At 36.9% G+C, this 19,411-nt stretch overlaps 2 protein-coding genes across 3 annotated transcripts in view; one reads left to right on the top strand and one right to left on the bottom strand.

Annotated features, from left to right (window-relative positions):
* Positions 1–4,646, top strand: part of CCDC38 (coiled-coil domain containing 38) — a 28,747-nt gene extending 24,101 nt beyond the window's left edge. For both annotated transcript variants that reach the window (XM_026693979.2, XM_087968127.1), the window contains exon 16: positions 4,061–4,646. In XM_026693979.2, coding sequence (XP_026549764.2) covers positions 4,061–4,168 — 108 coding nt within the window. In that variant the 3' untranslated portion in view covers positions 4,169–4,646. The remainder of the gene's footprint in view (positions 1–4,060) is intronic.
* SNRPF (small nuclear ribonucleoprotein polypeptide F) lies at positions 3,503–10,284 on the bottom strand. The gene is made up of 4 exons (XM_026694001.2): positions 10,148–10,284; positions 8,126–8,251; positions 6,199–6,263; positions 3,503–4,521 (listed from the first exon to the last, which is right to left on the bottom strand). The coding sequence occupies exons 1-4, from the start codon at positions 10,148–10,150 to the stop codon at positions 4,455–4,457; spliced, it is 261 nt and encodes an 86-aa protein (XP_026549786.1). The 5' UTR covers positions 10,151–10,284; the 3' UTR covers positions 3,503–4,454.
* Between the last annotated feature and the right edge of the window lie 9,127 nt (positions 10,285–19,411).

The following is a 19,411-nucleotide window of genomic DNA, read 5'->3' as shown; positions in this document are numbered from 1 at the left end:
AGCTGAACTTGAAAGTGTCAAAGGGAAAATAAGGAATTTTTGAAACGTAAAAGCCATTAAAGAGAAAAAAGCTGAGGAAAAAAAGTGGGGGAACTTGGACATAGCATAGAGTGCCACCCGGTGGCAAAATGAATTAATTGTGAATTTTCAAAGGATTTTTAAAGAATACAAAGTGTGAAATCTTGTTACAATAGAGCTCCCAGAAAGTGAAAGTGGAGCATTGAACTTTGGAACAAAGAAAGAAGAAGAAACTGTTCTGGGATTATTTGGTGATTTTGGAAATTTTGGACACTGGATTGGCAGAGGATCTAATTGAAATTAACTGTGGAAAGGAATTTTTAGACTTTGGTTGCTTTAAAGTATTGGTTAGAAGTGTTTAAAGATGGCAGAACTTTTTCTGGATCTGAAAATGGAATTTAAAAATATGAAAGAAAAGCTGCAAGAGAAAGGGGAATTGTTTGGCTTTGCTCTACAATTTCTAGAAATGGCAGTTTTAGAATATGAAGAACAAGGAGTTCCAGAGGGAGAAGAACTGAATAAAGAAGAGGCCATCTTTAACAAACAAATGGGGCAATCAGGGTTGAAGCGAAAAGAGGGGGGAAAAGGGAATTAAAAATTGGAGATTAGAGGTAATTAGAAAAGAGAACAGTTCGAAAAATAAACAAAATATAAGCAGAAGGATTACAGAAGGAAGCCTTAAAGAGGGTGAGGGACAAAAACTGGAGTGAGAAAAGGAGGGTGGAAATAAAGGGGAAAAGAAATTACAAGAAAAAGAATCAGGAAATAAAGAAACATGGGGAATGAACAAGAATAAGAAAATTGTTTAAAAGACACAATGGTTAAAAACAAAAATTAAGAGAGAGGATTCTACAAGGTGATAAGGGATAGTATAAATATATTAGAAATAAACTATGGAGAAAATAGGAAAATATACATTATTAAAGTGGAAGATGAAACTGGTATTGTTAATTAATGGAATGTTTGCTAACAATCAAATAAAATATAGAGATAAACGGAATAAAGGTGAAAGAAGGGAAAATATGAGAAATATATTAGTTAATATATGGAATCTAATTGAAATGAATTATGAGGATTATTGTAAGATTATAAGGTGAAAAGAGAGGTATGAAAATATGTATATTAATTATAATGACCTATAAAATATAATTGAAATGAATTATGGGAATGATTGTAATGAGATCAATATCAGTTTCTAGAATGAATTTAAATAGATTATTGTCTTTTCTTTTTTTGAAATTTAAAGTGTATTGGGGGTAACTTAAGGGGAAAGTACCATGCGGAATCTGACTGAAAAGGGATATATGTTATAATATAGTTATTAGGAGTTGAATGTTATAACTGTTTAAGGGGACAATCTAAAAGTTGAATGTTTAATGGGATTTGAAAGGGAACTAATTATAAGATATGAAGGTGACACATTCTAATTGGCAACTATAGGGGAAACCTTGTTTTGTAATGTTTGAAATGAGGAGAAATTTTTTGGGAAATGATGAAATAAGAATATGCAATGACATTGTAAACAGGACAGATAAAAGTACAAGTATAATTATTATGAAGATATGAAAATTTTGAAAAGGAAATAAAATACTTAGAAATGAATGAGAAAGCTATAAAATAAGCCCAAGGGAAGTATTTGAGAAAAAAATCAAGAGAATATATAAAGTAGTGATAAGATATGAAATTGAATATGAAAGATGAATATGTAACTGAGATATTTGTATGGAGATGTGAAAACCTGGAACCATGCTAAAAAAAGATGTTCTATTGTTCTTTTGTTTTGTGAAAACTCAAATAAAATTTTATTAAAACATTTTTTTAATAAGATGTATAAATATTTGGACAAAGATTGGCTTAAACAGAGGCACTATTTCAGCGATGTCAAATTCAAGGCCTGCGGGCCGGATCCAGCCCGCGAAGTGCTTAAATCTGCCCCATGGGGCCAACCTGGAAATAGCAAAGGACCAGCCCGCAATGCCCCCGGCAGTCAATATAAAACGTCGTGCCCCCGTTTTAGCCAGCAAAGTAATGTTGGAGGCTGTCCAGGCCAAAAAGGGGACACGGGGGCAGCGCCCCCAATCCTGTTTTGGCCCGCTGCATGGGGCATCCACCCCGTCTTCCCCTTCCCAGCCCGCAGAGAACTACAACTGATCTAGCCCTCAAAAAAATCCAGTTTAACACCCCGGCACTATAAGAACAGGATTAGCAAATGTAGCAATATTGTCCACCCACATGTTAGTATTTTTGGAACATGCCTAATAAAGTTATAACAATTATTCAAAGGAGATGCTTCGTAATGCACAAGACCACAGAAAGCACAAAGACATTTATTTGCAAAGCTTGCTTGACTATTACAGAAGCTGCTCCCAGCTGTCTCCACAAGCAAGTAACTTTAGCCAAACAGCTATAGATGTACATGGAGATAACAGCAACTTCTGAAGTAGCTGCACAAATCTGAAAATGTCAGTTTTAAATTTGAAAGCAGCTGATTTGCATATATTATTGTGCATTTTGAAGCACCTCTTTAATACTTTGCTATAACTTTAGCATTATCTTAGGCAATAGTTAACATGGTACACAAAAAGGGCAAATGGGGCCTGCAATGGGGGAATTTGCCTTAAGTTTTCCACTTAGAAAGCTTATTATTTTGCCCCTCCCCTTTGCACCTAATAATCTGGGTATTACTATTTGATTCAGCCATGGCAAATATTCTCAGTAAAGATCAGCTTTTCCACCCACACCTTTGGATTATAACCCTCTCATCTCCATGCAACATGGCCAGTGGCCCAACCTGAAAGAAAATACAGCCTTGGACGTTGCTGTTGTGCGTGTCACGAGGTACCTGTCCCAGAAGAGATACACTATGCGTTGCCGAAGTCAATACAGGCTGTCCTTGTCTAGATGCTGCATGGCTTAAGTAGCACCAATCCACACTGCAAACTGCAAACATATCCATTAGAGGGCAGTGAGCCCCATCTTAAAAAGACACAACTCTCAGATCCTGCTCAAATTCAGCTTCCATAACCAACTGTGACTTTAGAACAAATCTTTAGAGGTTTTGTAGTTTTTTGTATGAAAGGTGATTCAAAGAATTGGGCTACACATACTGTATGCAGCCCCCTTAAGTCTTATATCTTATATGCTCACTTTCAGTTCAGGTCTCTGTGTGATCCAAGACCTGACTAAGGAAGATCCTGGATCATGTTGACAGTTGTAGCCATTCCATGTTCAAGCAGTACAATTCAATTTCAGAACTTCCATCTGAACACATGGTCATTAGGCAGATTATGCATCTTTCTCTGCTCACACAGAAATTATCACAGCTGCTAATTTTTGGGTGGCATTTTGAATTCAACAACAGATTTAATGACTTTTGTCTACTTTTTAAAAATCCATTAAAATCACATTTAAATCAGAGCTAAATTATTTTTCTGATTTCAATTCTGAAGGATTAGGAATTATAAAATAAAAATATAGACAACTGTCTAACAAAACTTTTTAATAGTTTCTTCATCATAAAGTCTGTAACAAAATGTGTAGACACCTAGTTTCTAGAGCAATTCCAGCCATAATTTCTATCAAAGTAGGATATTTAACAACATCTAGCCTTAAGATATATATCCATATTAACGGGCCCACGTTAGTCATGACTATCTTCAATTAATGTTTTCAGTAATGTCACAAAAATGAAAGTATTTATACAAACATTGCCAAAACTCTTTCCTGCAAAGTATTTAAATGTACATTAAGGGTCAGGTGTGACAAATTCAAAGACAGTGGTGGCAGATGTCCAGTGATGTGACTACTGGATTCTCCGACAAAAAAAGCCTTCACTTCCCCCTCCACCCCCACTCCAAGCTAAGCAACTTTGAAATGTGTGTTTTGTTCTAAATAGATCTACCTACAGGCATCCATTTCAAGTGCTTCCACATTTGTATAAAATATAAGTGAAAGGCTATGTATGGGAAGTTTAACAGGAAAACTAAGGCTGATTTTAAAAGTCCATGCATATACGGATTTTATTTTTTCGTCTTTGTTTTAGATGGGAAGAAAACTGGTGTACCGCTCACAGCCTCCAATGACTAAGCACGAAGCAGAACAAGCTACAGATGCAACTACAAGAAGTGAAGATGACTACTACTTTACTTGAGGTTTTTTTTGTAAAGTGTATTTTTGTACTAGTTTTATATCTTGCACCTAGTCATATAAAGTAAATGGTGATGGAATACATCTGATCCCATTTGCTTTAAAATATTTGTATTAAGGCTAAATAATCCCAGTTTTTAATTTGTGGTTCATCTTTCATGTTGACTGTTTCTTTCAGCTTAATGTATTTTTCTGCACCCCAAAATGTAGTTACAAAACTTGAATTTTCTTCAAAAGCGACAACTGAATATATATATTTTACACATTAAAAAACACAAGATTTTCCAACATTATTCTCTCATTTCTCCATCTTCTTCTTCTTCTTCTACACCCCTTATGTATAGGACATTGTTGCACCTGGCAATAAAGAGATAAGTTATTTTTGCTGTAATTCACATGAATTTTAAAAAGACTGTGTTCTATAAAACAAATTTAATTCTGTATTTGGTGTTGTGTTTAATATTAAAACTGTTTTTATTGAATTTGTGTCATTATTTAAGTGCATTTGTCTATAACTGTCAAATACATTAAAGAAACAGTGCTTTATAAAGAATGAAATTGTGAAACAAGCAAACTTTGGCTTTGCAACAGATCTTTCTACTATTTTGCTTTCCCAAAAATGCTTTCCATTTTTATTTGTCATTAAAATCTTGGGGGATGGAGCATGTTGTGGAGATGCAAAGGAAATTCAGGAGAGGAAGACAGTTTCTTTTGATTGTTCAAGGAGAATCATGCAACTAACTTGCATTTATCAACTTAACAGACAATTTGAAATCAAAACTTTATTAAAGCACTAAGGTATTTGATTAATGCACTTTTTCCAATATAAGTAGTTGTCAACTGATGACCACAATTGAGCCCAAAATTTCCATTGCTAACCAAGACATGTGTTGAGATTTGCCCTATTTTACAACCTTTCCTACCAGAGTTAAGTGAATAACTTCAGTTGTTAAGTTATAACACAATTCTTAAGTGAATCTGGTTTCCCCATTGACTTTGCTCAAAATAAGGTTGCAAAAGGCAATCACATGACCCTGGGACACGGCAATAATCTGAATTTTGTGTATGTGACAGTGGGGATGCTCAACAGTTGCAAGTGTGGAAAATGGTTTTAAGTCACTTTTTTCAGTGCCATTGTAACCTTGAATATTCCCTAAATAAATGGTTGTAAGTCAAGGACTTCTTGTACTACACAGGTAGTCCTCAGGTTATGAGGCAACAGGGACTGGAATTCCTGTCACTAAGTGATGTGGTTGTAAAGCATACCATCACATGATCGCATCGCTTACAAATATTTCCAACGCTCCTGGTTGCCATTGTCAATTTCAGGATCGTCTAGATCAGGGGTGTCAAACTCACATGGTCACAATGGCGTCACAGGATGTATCAGGATATTTTTTCCCTTCATTAAACCATGCATGGGCATGGCTGGCACATGACGCATCCAACTCGCGGGCTGGGAATTTGACAGCCCTAGTGTAGATTAAGTGAGGACCTCACCTGATTGCAATGTGGGAAGAGATGTAAGTCCCAGGCAAAATGCCAATGGGTGAAAGTTGCAGGTGAAAGCTTTGGGCAGGCAGATGCTACAGAGTGCAGGTAGGTGGGTGTGGGCAAGTATGTAGGGTGGGTGCGGAAAGTGCTATGGAGCATAGATGAAAAAGCAGCAAGAATAGGAGTGACTGGCAACCTCCTGCCAGCTTTCTCATTGACTTTGCTCATTGGGAGCCAGCAGGGAAGGTTGCAAGCAGTTGCTGAATCAGTGGTCATAACCTGACCTTTAGTTGATAAAGGTTATTTGTTAGATTTATAACTCCAAGAGTTTAAGGCATATCACATGTAGGGCTCCTCTCATTTGATTTTTCACAATGATTTGGCAAGATAGGTGAAATGTACATCTGGCAATGTATCAATTGGCCCAATAATTTCTAATAAATTTCCTGCTGTGAATTTTAACTTGTCTATCTTCATCCAGCACTTCAATCACTTTTACAATACTTCATTTTAACCTACTCAGTTACATGAAGAAGTTACCTTATCAGAACTTCACCAAGATGTCCCGACAATGCACCATCAATATATTCTTCGGTATTGGCAAGCTGTACAAACAGGAACGAGTATTACTGAATAGGAGAGTTACATGTATTCCTTTTAATTAGAACATTTTCTACATTCTATACTTAAAATTTAATAGAAGTTCAAATATTTAATACTCTAAATTGGTGGTTCCCAAGTATGAACTGAGTTCTGAGATCTTACAAGGAGTCTATCATATGCATATGTAATTTTTTTTTAAAAAAAGAAACCATTACACAGCTGACACTTTGGTTATCAAGATACTTCAGTGGTATCAGGTGGCAAGGAGAGAAAAAAAAATAGGTTGGCTTCGTCAATGGAGTGAAAGGAAACACATCAGCCGATTTCAGAAAGCTCCTCCTGATCAGTGCTGACATTTCTCTCCTTCCCTATATACAATATATGTTATCTATTCTTGCTGCCGCCACACTCCTGGCATCATACCTGGCTATGATCCAAGTAAGCTCACCATACTCTCATATAAAAATAGCAATGTTATTGTGTAGATGGTGCCAGACTTACTCAGCGAATTGATGAGGCTCCTGGTGCATCCTGCCTTCTGCAAACTCCCTTTTATATTCCCCTTCTCCCATACATTTTGACACCCACCAGCTTTAATAATGAGGACTGTGGTTTTTTTTCCTGTTCCCTCTCACTAGAAAGGTCATAATGCAGAGGTTCACTATAGAACGGGGTGAAGTAGCCCCGGTCCATGCTTGCAGTCCCACTCAGCCAATAGCATCTCCAAACACAAAGGTCTCTTCCTTGGTATCCACCACTGAATACACTCTCAAGTGGGGAATCAGTGCAGAACAGGAAGAGAGCACTGGCTTCTGTAAGCCAACACAAAAGACTCCTTCAGCCAAAAAAGAAAATAAATTAGTTTGATAATTAAAAATGTTTCTAATTTATATTTAAGTTTCTTTAACCTTTTCTGACCAGATGTGTATATACAGATTTAATTCAGTTTTTGAATTTTTATCTATTTCAGTCAATATATAGACAAAGGTAAAGATTTCCTCTGTCCCAACCATGTCTGCCTTTAGCGGGTGATGCTCATCTCCATTCTTAGCCAAGGAAGCCAGCATTGTCTGAAGACACTTCTGTGGTCATGTGGCTAGCATGACTGATAAATATACAATAGAGATACAAAGTAGAATTACTATCATATAGTAATAACTTTTTTGTTACACATAATGAAAATGTGATTTATTATTTAAGAAAACTTTGCTGTACCACCTAAAAATATCTGTAAACATGCAATTCTATGTAGACTGGTGAGCACCAGGAAGAAAGATGATCACAGCAGTCTGTTTATTTTCCATTCTGGCCATAGAAGAGTCCCCTCTTCTTTGTCCATCATGTAAACACAATAAGCTGGTGAGCTTGGAACTTCCTTTAGCAGCCAGCTTAATAGGAACTGGGTTATTTGACTGGGGTTTTGGTAAACTAAGAATCCAATTTATATTTGAATGATATCAACAAAGGAGACTTCCCCTCTTCCAAATCCAGGATTTGGTTCATAATTCTTACAGACATGAGTTTATAAGGGTATGTTTGTGGATGTTACATCAAAAATACTTTATTTACTTTAATAACATTGTACAGTATGAACACTATAAAATTATAGACAACAAAGCATGAATCCTTTATTCAACAATGTTCAATAAAATATAAAGATTAACCTGATTGCTAAACTTAGAAATTGGGCTTTTACATTTTGTTTTTTTTTCTGCATTCATATAATTTGATGCTATATTTGCACAGATTATGCCTCAATTTATTTGCTCAAAACTAATCTCTTACTGTGCTTAGGTACAGCACAGAAGTATCATATATTTTCACCAATTGGATAATATGGATATTTTCTTCCATCTTGACTTACCTGCATATTCATGTAGCCATCAACCGATACAAGATAGCCCTTGTATTCCATTCCCCACTTCAATTTCACCATTACTGGCTTCCCAGTTAGCCCATTTAGAAATGGCTTTGGATTGAGAGGCAAACTCTGCATAGACAATAAAATAAAAATGCACACACACACACACACACAGTTAGACTCTTATCCTGATTAAAGTTTGATTGCTAAGATTTAAAAATTACAATTTTAAGATAAAGATTATAGCATTTCAAACAACTGTTTACAAAATACACCTTTAATTCTATAAATGTCAGCTTTTATTCTTATGACACTATAACCTAATAATAATGGTCTCATTATTTGGGACATTTTCCAGAGATGTGCTAAGGATTGCGGAAATTACAGTGCAATCATTCTGAAAACAGCCAAATTGGTGATGGGCATTTTAAAAATATATAATTCTCATTTAAAGTACAAAACTCATGAGCATAATTACATGTTGCATTATCTTAGTGAATCCCTGAGCCAATTTTTTTTTACAAAGAAGTGTTGTTTTCTCTACCTTAAGTCTTTCACTTCATACTTCAGTTCCAGCACCATATATCATCCAGACCATGACGAAGTTGGTACACCATTAACTGGCCTTATTCTACTGGTCTACTGGTTTTTAAGCTTTATCTAAACAATAACTAAACAAGCCCCAAACACCATAAGAACCATACACAGTATTCAAGCCATATAGATGTCAGAAGGCATCCTAACACTAGGAATGTTATTTTTAACCACCCAGGAGGGATATGTTGTGCGTCTCATCTTCAAAGGAGTTCCATCTGATGGAACCTAGGCAACATGTCTTTTCTGCTGTGGCCTTGGGAACATAATTCCACCCACCCTCCACTCCACACAAATGACATTAGTCCAGGCATAGTTTCTTCATCAGTCTCAAGGATTTCATGCAAGGTAAGTGTATGAGTCCAGTGACCGTTGTCCTCCTGAAATCTTGGTTTTGCTTTTTTATTCTAATTATATGCTCGATTGTTTTGAGATTGTTACTGTTTGTGCACTGCCCAGAATCACGTTTCCATGAGACAGGTCGCTATACAAATATGCTAAATAAATAAATAAAATGTATGTATGCATGTTCCCGCATAGTGTAAATAAAAGTTGCAAGCAATGTCCATGGATAGATCCCATTCTTCCCCCCACTAGATGCGCAGACACTCACACACCCCACATACAGAAAACTAGGAATCTGTGAAGAGAATATAGTCCATTGGCGTCACAAGAAGAGTTCTCCACTCCTCTACTCATTGCAGAATACCTTATGCCACCAGACTTGAAATTCTAGACCTAGAAAACCTAGAACTACGCCGCCTTCGGTCCTATCTATACATAGTATATAAAATCATACATTGCAATGTCCTACCTGTCAATGAATACTTCAGTTTCAACCATAACAACACAAGAGCACACAATAGATACAAACTCATGATTAATCGCACCAAACTTGATTGCAGGAAATACGACTTCAGCAACAGAGTGGTCAATGTCTGGAATACTCTACCTGACTCTGTGATTTCTTCCCCAAACCCCAAAAACTTTAACCTTAGACTGTCTACTATTGACCTCACCCCTTTCCTAAGAGGTCTGTAGGGGGCGGGCATAAGCGCACCAACGTGCCTACCGTCCCTGTCCTATTGTTTTTTTTATTTTTCTTATATGTATCCATGTATTCATAACTATGTTTTTACTTATACCTATTATCTTGTAAGCAATTGGCACACCAAATAAAATAAAATAATAAAATAAACAATAGGCTTTCCCAGCCTGATGGGTCTATTCAGCTGGGAGTGATAAGAACTCTACCCCAACGCATCTGTTGGGATAAACGCCTATTAACCTGAGAAATCGGGGGAGGGGGGGACATTAACCGCAGCACCCTGCCAATGCTGCAGCCAAGAGTCTCTTTCGAAACCGCGCTCCCAGATGCATCACCTGGAACCCGGGACCTTCCTATCGCGCTGTCTCCCCTCCCTTACTCACCATAGCAACCCGGCCAGGCGAAGGGCGGCTGAGACTGCAAAAATTATTCGGGGGGCAACACGTGCGCCCGCCAAACTTGCAAAAGAAAAGGCCCGGAAGTGACGTCACACGCAGTCTCTTTCCTCGAGCAAAGCTTTCCTGTTGACCTTTCACCTGAACGGAATAATACTCCCCCGTCCTGTTGATAGACTTACACATTTTCCTATCTCTATGATCCAGGAGAAGGCGAGAAGCAAAGACGCTCTCCGATAGGCAGCTTTTCAGAGACAAGGCGGATGGGCGGGGCTAGAGAAGCTGAGTTTGATTGGGACTGGAGAGATAGTAAAGAGCGGCGGGGTGGTTGAACGCGCGCAGTGCCTCTTAGGCGGTACGCTTCATAATGGAAATCAATTGTTTGGGCGGTTTCAAACTATTAGCATACACGAACCCCATTGGGTTTAGCGTATCAACAGAGCCGCAGTACGAATGCCTTTAATGCAGGGGTCTCCAACCTTGGCAACTTTAAGCCTGGAGGACTTCAACTTCCAGAATTCCCCAGCCAGCTTTGCTGGCTGGGGAATTCTGGAAGTTGAAGTCCTCCAGGCTTAAAGTTGCCAAGGTTGGAGACCCCTGCTTTAATGGGTGCCATTGGCTTTGATTTCTTACGGGATGCAGGGAGGGTTTTCCAGTTTTTGTCATCCACTGCAAAAACGAGCAGTGAAAGTAGTGAAAGTAAAAAGTCTGTTTTATTTTAGGATGAAGCCAAGTGCAGTTGGCAACTACAATGGTGCATAACTTTCTCACTGCACGTTTTGGAATATTTTTTGTTAAAACTCCTATTTATTTTATTTTTATTTATTTGATTTGTCAATTGTTTACAAGATAATAAGTATAAGTGTATACATAGTTATGAATACATGAAATGGGTACATATAAGAAAAATAAAAGAAAAATAAAAGAAACAATAGGACAGGAACGGTAGGCACGTTGGTGCGCTTATGCACGCCCCCTCGAGACCTCTTAGGAAAGGGGTGAGGTCAATAGTAGACAGTCTAAGGTTAAAGTTTTTGGGGGTTGGGGAAGAAACTACAGAGTTCTAGCTTTCCCGCAACTGAGCCTGTGGCGCGGGACTAGGAACTGTAATCGTTCTACGGTTGTGTGCCCATTTATAAGACCTGTCCCTTTCAGCAGTATTACCTTAATTATTAACCGTGTAGCGGTGGGCATGTTTGCTTGGGAATTTCCCACACATCCTTGTCACCATGGCAGAAAGACCTTTTTCACTGGGTTGTTGAAGATATCTTCCAACGTCACCCTTATCTCTGTGCCAATCTTCTGAGGAAACTGGTACAGGTTTAGATATTTCAGTGTAAAAGAGTTGGTTTTTTTCCCCTTCCCATCACAACCTAGCACATTGCTGGACACTTTATCACAACCCAACATATTTTATCATGTTGGTGGACGTGAAATAAAGCCAAACATTTTTGGATACAAATATATTTACTAATTCAGAAGAGTTTAAAGACATGTACACTTGAAACCAGAGCTGTTTGCTAATGGATAGTTTGAAAAATATCATAAATGTTGTTTTTATATAGTATGTAGGTTCAAAAGTGAAAAGGTTCAACATCATCCACAATAGAGAAGTAGTTGGTAAAGATGATGGAAGTTGCAGAGATTATTAGACTTACTTCCTTGATTAGAGCAAAGACAATATACTGTATTTATAAAGACTGGAAACCCCTTAAGGACTTTTTGCATGAAACAGAAAAAATATGAATTGATGAATTGTGATTTTGATGATTAAGGAAAAAATGAGATAATAGAAAAAAGAAAGCTTTTGTGTTTTCATATAATAAGATATAATTGTGTATTCATACTTGTATTTGCTGCAAAGAAACCCAAAAGATAGCACAGTTTATAAGATACCGGCAATTTCCTTCTGGCTCAAAGAAAGAAAAGAAGCACAGCAAAGTGACTATTTGAATAAGCCCTTAGATATAAGCACCATGTAACCAGATGATCATTACTCAAAAGTTCAATCTGGGGTGTGTTGGAAAAAATATCCATCTGGTTCAGTTCCAAGCAGGGAGAAAGAAACTGGAAACATGGAAGCTGATTGGAAAGACGGTTTATTGATGGACATGGAACACATGGGTTTGAGGTCCTGGGCAGCTGACCACATGGAGTGGAGAGTAAGGGTTATTTATACCTTCTCTTGGGCCTTGCCCTTGAGCTTCCTGTTCCTGTGCAATAAATGTATTTTATTGGCTGTAGCCAGACTCCCATGAGGCCATGTGGGGTAATGTTTGTCTGAATCAAATTTGGTTGGAGCCTGGAGAGTGATGATGTAATGAAGAACCTTGTGTTCTGAAAGGTGTTGGGCAATTCCTCTTGTGGCTTAATAGCTTTGTCCTGGTTTGGATCTTGAGTGAGGACTAATCCCATCACCCTAAGGCTGAAGGTCTTTTGTTTTGTAGACAGGATGGCCCAGTATTTCTGGAGCTATCAACAAAGGTGCTTTCCAAGAGCATGTTTCTCTTTTTCTCATCCAGGGAAGTATAATAATCTGCCTTTTTAATATTTCCTGAAATATTTCATTCTACTAGGAGAGGGGTGGGTTCTAACTTTCAACAGGTGCACTAAGGAAGACCTTTGGGGTGAAATGGGCAAGGTTGGCATTCTGCTCAGCTCCAGTTCTCTCAGCAAGTCTTCTGTGGGACTACTCTGAACTTCAGTGGTATCCCATTATGTTCCAAAGCCATTTGACTACGCTTGCAAGAAAGAACAGACATTTGCATAGCCAATTCCTTCTTTGGGGGTGGTTGGATATGATGATACTATATCAAGGTTCAGTGGAATTTCTATGAGATATTTATTTCCATTGGTTAAAAAAAATAAAACTAGAAAATATTTGTCCCTTAAATATTCCAGAAGACTCATATCAGCTCCTTCATCACAGGATGCAACTGAAACTAAATTTAGCTCGCTTGGTTAGCCCAAGATGTAAGCAATAATATGGTGCATCATTATTAATTTGCAGCAATTTGGATTTTGAAAAACTAGATTTGTTGTGGTTGTGTATGGAATGTGTCTAAATATGTGTCTAAAGATTATAGGTTACAGTGAATCACTGATCTCTTCCATCAAGTAGAACCAAAAGCAAATTCCCAAGGTTACATAGATTTTATATGGAATGTTGATATGTGTAGGAAGTGTTGGTCCGCTTCCAAACCAGGAGTTAGGTATTGGAAATAAAATGGAAGCTGACTGCAAGGAAATAATGTTTATTTGGTTTCCAGAATCTTCAGTAACAGCAGCAATGTTTTTAGGATGGCTTACCAAATGGTTGATGAGTGGATGGATCTCTTGATGGAGATGCTCCAGGGCTGTGCAATTTAGTGAGCCTTGTGTCTTTTGCTATTCTGGTAGTGGTTAATCCTATTATGTCCTAAAGATCATGTCCTGTCCTTATAATTTGGGTAGGAGAATGTCGATTTTAATCCCATTAGCTCCAGCCTTCTGTGTGTTATTGGCCCAGTCTTCCTGAATGGATACAAAATCTCCATTCCAAATGAACAGTCTTTTCTGCTTGAGACTGTTTTCCCATGCAGGAAGACTGGGGCTGCTTTCTGCCTTTAAGAACATGTTTCTCCATTTCTCCTTTGGAGAAATATTCTATTGTGCCTCTTTTGATATTAAGAATAAATAATATTTTAAATTCGGGGGTGGGTGGGGCTTCTTACAAGCGCATGCATATATATTGTAGAAACCCCAGATACACTATGACTGATAAGGATGCAAAATAACAAGAACTGAGGCATGGGTATCATTCAAAGTAAGAAGACACTACAATAACATTCATGGAAATGTAACAGAGCCACTTTGATATTCAAAAAGTGTTAAGATATTTTAACAAGCAAATAATCAGAAGAAGTTTAGTAGCACCTTTTTTGGCTAGGTGAAACTTTATTATCAAAATTAGAGAAAAATATTCATTAAGTTTAACATAAAACCAATTTCAGCAATATGTATAATATATATGGTATTATGGGCTTTCTAATTGTTAACTGTTTAGCACACTATCAGACACAAATGAAAAAAGACATTTGATTTATTTATTAAAGACTGAAACTCTATAATTTTGCAAATAGTCTAGTTCTGATTATATTAAAAATAGCTATAGCAAAATACATTTTGTATTAATGTATAAACTAAAGATATTGCACAGATAAGCTGCCCAAGGAGCTGCTGATACAATTCTACAGAGGAATTATTGAGTCTATCATCTGCACCTCTATAACTGTCTGGTTTTGTTCTGCAACCCAACAGGACACAGACTTCAGAGGATAATTAGGACTGCAGAAAAAAACAATTACTATCCACCTGCCTTCAATCGAGGACCTGTATACTGCACAAGTCAAAAAGAGGGCTGTGAAAATATTTACAGACCCCTCACATCCCAGACATAAACTGTTTCAACTCCTTTCCTCAAAACGACGCTATAGAGCACTGCACATCAGAACAACTAGACCCAAGAACAGTTTTTTCCCGAAAGCCATCACTCTGCTAAACAAATAATTCCCTCAACACTGTTCAACTACTTACAAAGTGTGCACTACTATTACTGTTAATCTTCTCATCACTCCTTATCATCCATGCCCTCCCACTTGTGATTGTATGACTGTAACTTTGTCGCTTGTATCCTTACAATTTATATTGACTGTTTCCTAGAATGATTTGATTGTACCCTATGACTATCATTAAGTGTTGTACGTTATGATTCTTGATTCTTAACGAATGTATCTTTTCTTTATGTATACTGAGAGTATTTACACCTTGTGTGTCCAATCACACTTGGCCAATAAAGTATTCTATTCTATTCTATATAGGTCAGTGGTAGAATTCATTTTTCCTCAAAACTAAGACTAATATGCCGTGCTTGATTTTAAAGCACAAAAAAATTGACCGCACTGGTGAAAATGTAGAGCAATCCTACATTTAAAAAAAGAAAAGTTCAAAATTGATGTATTGGACTCTGACTATAGATAATATATTAGCATGTATTAAGTACAGTAGATTACCTAAATTAGTGAGATAATTTGAAAAGAGATGCTCTCAGAAATTTCTGGGATACAAAATATACAAGGAATTAAGTATTTTGCTGGGTGGTCAATATGAAGAGAGAATGTAGTCTGGCATATTACATGTTCCAATGCAGTCTTGTGGCATGACTGACAATGGTGTCATCCTAAGCAAGTTTGCACAATTTGTAATCCCACTAAGTGAAATGTGGAATACCAACAAAACTTTATTAGTATCCTTTTTGACCCAGGAGCTGCAAAAAGAGGTATTCATCCCGAAATGTAGACTGCAATCCAAAATGTTGTAACTAAATATATATCTGCAGTTATGCATGCAGTCTTGCAAGAAGAGGGATAGTCACATGTTCTACAGCATTGACTGCAAAGCAGTAGAATAATAATAGATCTACAGATCCTTCCCTGCTTCATAAGACCTGAAAAGAGGGAACTTGAGCTTGTCCAGACAAAAGTATAATATGACAGAAAGGCTGAAGGCAGCTGACAAGAATCTGTAAAGTACAGTGTGCTTCCTCTAAAACCTTCTGTCTTTGTTTCTATGGAAGCAAAGGGTAATAGAGGTGGAAAGGGCTCCTTTGATGGGCAGATTCCCAGGACCTCCCTTCTTAAATACCAGGTGGATTGCTCTCTTCTTTGAATCTATAATGCACATTCCAAGTGACCCATTTATAAATGTGTCAATCAGGATAACTTCGTAGGCTTAGCCAAATGTAGCCACTTTCACATGGAAATAATGCTAACACCATAATGTGCTATTTGTGCTCAGATGGATTACACAAGCAAGGCCTCTGCCTGGCCTGATATAATTATATCAATAGGACATTCCTGTTCCTTCGAAGCTTGAAAATCCATCAAAGAAACTTAATTCTAATGATATTGCAAGCAGTTTGTGTGAAGCTGTCAGTTTCCTTGCATAAGTACTGTGAACTTTAATTTGCTTGTTACACCAAAGCGTCCACAGCCACTATGTCAAAAGATGAAAACAAAGCAAAGCAAAACAAAAAAACACGGTCTCATAAGCTTCAAACTTGTATTGTTTCAAATGCTGTTTTATTTTTTCCTTTTTAAGGAAAAAAAGCAATGCTACAGAGTTTCAGCAATGCTACAATTACATCATGGACCTACTGAAATCAATACTGTATAAAGACCATTGTGGGCTTCTGAGTATTTGAATAATCTATCCAATGGGCTTCTGGAAACCAAAAAGCATTCTGACGATCATTTAAAACTGAGTTGGTAGTTTCAAACAGAAAATGATGTATTTTTGACATTTCTCTCATATGTTATTTAGGCTCATACTGGTGTGCAAATACATATACATACACAGATATATAATAAAATCACACACACACACACACACACACACACACACACACCGAGAAAAGAATTGAACATGTGCTGACAAAAGGATATGTTACTCTCTGTCTCAAAAGAAACAATTGAAGCATTAGTCCTATATGCCACTTCTCACTTTAATGTTTTCAGGTATTTTTCATCATTTTGACACTACTATTTCTCAGAGGAGTATTCAAAGTATAAGCAAACAATTCCTTTGCCAATCTTCAACTTTTAGTTAAGATAGTGATTCTAATGGAAGATTTTTTCATATAATTGTCACCAGCTCATTTTCTGGTTCAGCATGTCATCCTTGCCACTAACTTCTTTAAAGGTTTACTAAAAAGTGGAACTCAAAGTGGAATGTCACAATGTTTAATTCTTGTTGCTAAAAGCAAAAAATAAAAAATAAAAAAAAATCACAAATTGGTAATAACCCAAAGATCTGTGTATCTTTCATTAACTTATTTTTAAAGCTCTATATGAGCAATGCTTTAACAAGAAATTTAATGGAATTTTTATACATATTTTAATCATTTTCATATAATTCCAATAAGCAAGAAAAAGTAGATCACTACCGTTCTTTAGCTCTTCTTTTATTATAATATTTTCCACAGATGCTATGTACTCATACTGTTTGTCTAGTTAGAGACAATTATATATACAGTATAATAGATACTGATATAATGGTTATCACTATGTCTATATAGAGATAATAATGCTTATTATAGCTATAGACATGAAGGTTGGATTATTGCAGTGCACTCTTCATCGACCTCCCTCAATAAATATTGAGAAACTATGGGTAGCTGACAATAAATGATTCAAAGTCATAATGGTTATGTACTCATAATCCCTTGCTTTGAGAATTGCATTGGTTACTAGTTGACCTCAAGGTGCTATTTTTACAACTTTACAACAAGTTCATGGCTTAGGGCCTGGGTGTCTGGGGGAGTACTTTCCCTTAGTTCAATAAGATCACTTAGAGAAGAGATGTTCTGTGTGTTTCCTCTTAGGAAGATATGTGTCTGATATGCGTCTTTTCAGTCACAAATTCTCAGCTACACTTTGGCACAAATGCAGGGAGAAAATAAGACACTCTTCACTTCAGTATTTCATAACACAAAAGCTTATTGTTTATTCCTTCCTTCGCAAGGAGTCCGAGATAATAGCTAAGCAAACAAAATAAAGTTGGACCTAACCCGAGTTTCCTGGGACTCGATATTTATAATGATTTCCCCTCATTACCCTTCATTACCCCTGATTACCCTTATCACCCATGATTACCATTTTTAATTATAATTATTCATATGAACTCAATCACATGAATTGTGGTTAATGCATAGGGTTTCACCTCACAGCATTTTACATAGACCGCGCATATAATTATGATACAGGGTTTATTCTGATAAAGAGGAATGCCATCCTTCAGGTCACTGTGGCTTCAATGCAAACACGTGTGTTACGTAGTCGTGACACAAATATAATTATGGACCAGGACATCTGCAGGGCCCTTTCCTGACTGGTTTTAGAAATTGCCTAAAATATTGTTTCACTTTGGTGCTGGAATGTTGTAATTGCTACCTCTACAAAAGAATGATGCTTTTAACATTGGACTGTTAATTGTTGTATGTTCCCATTTTTTAATACATTGTTTGTTTGGTAGAATTGCTGAATTATTGTTGTATGTTCCTTTGTTTATTATTTTGTTTTAATCTGTGTTTATAAAGATGGGAATTCTACACTACAGAATCAGTTTTAACTGAAGCAATGTAGAAGCCTTGTAAAATAAATACATACTCGTTTTTCAAAGAGACAACTAGAAATAGGCTCAGTTAATTAATTATGTTAATTAAAATAAATTAATTAACAAAGGATTATAAATTTTCTGGAACAATTGCTCAAGTAAATTTTACATCCATAGTTCTGTGTTCAAGTTAGGGTAGCATAAGATTATAGACAGAAATTTTAAATAATGTAATAAATTTTAAATACTAAGAACATTACAGTCAAAATCTGTTTAATAATGGATGTCAAATTTCATAACTAAAAATATAGAATGGTATCTTAACCAGATTAATGTCATGGTGGGTTGCTTGTTTTACAATTGTCTACTATTAAATTCCTTACCTTTTTAAAATTAGAGATAGATAATAAGTTAGATTTGATGTATATTTTAGATTTTTAAAAGATATATACCGTATTTGCCGGCGTATAAGACGACCCGGCGTATAAGACGACCCCCCACCACCACCAGAAACGCCCTCCAGAAATCCCTGGGGCTGCAGCGGCAGGGCGGAGTGCCAGGGGCCGTGGGAAGAGCAGGAAGGCTGCAGCCTCGGGCGGAGCGAGGCGAGCGGGATGAAGCGGAAGCGACGCAGGGGATCCGGGAAGCCAGAGGCGCCTTCGCTGCGTCCAACAAGCATCCGAAAGCCGGCAGTGGATATACCGGCGTATAAGACGACCCCCCCACTTGGAGGCATGTTTTTCGGGGCAAAAAAGTCGTCTTATACGCCGGCAAATACGGTATATTAAATTTTATCGTATGATTTCCATAAGTGGCAAAGATAAAGAGTAAATAAACGATTGGCATCTTGTCTAAGCAAAATCCTTAAAACATTAATAAGAGTTGAAATCAGATATTTGAAAATATATTAATGAACATGTTTTTAATAACATATATTGTAAATAAAAATATATGTTGTTCAGAACATCAGAATACAGTAATAATTTAATTATAATTCAATACCAAGGAATAGGACAATATTATAAAGAATGTAAGCCAAAAGTTAAGTTTACAGGCTAGGCTCCTTGACACCCAGGATCCTTGACACCCACCCAAAAGTTA

The sequence above is a fragment of the Notechis scutatus genome, chromosome 6 (genome assembly GCF_049901735.1).
Source record: "Notechis scutatus isolate UNSWTSFEM ecotype Mainland chromosome 6, rNotScu1.2, whole genome shotgun sequence".
NCBI lineage: Eukaryota > Metazoa > Chordata > Lepidosauria > Squamata > Elapidae > Notechis > Notechis scutatus.
Note: the sequence above shows the minus strand (reverse complement) of the source record. Positions and strands in the feature narration are given on the sequence as shown.

Coding starts and splice junctions, on each gene's coding strand:
- SNRPF (XM_026694001.2), bottom strand. Junction 6,264..8,125: donor ATGGCTACATGAATATGCAG/GTAAGTCAAGAT, acceptor CTGTTTGTACAG/CTTGCCAATACCGAAGAATA. Junction 4,522..6,198: donor CTTGGTGAAGTTCTGATAAG/GTAACTTCTTCA, acceptor CTTTATTGCCAG/GTGCAACAATGTCCTATACA.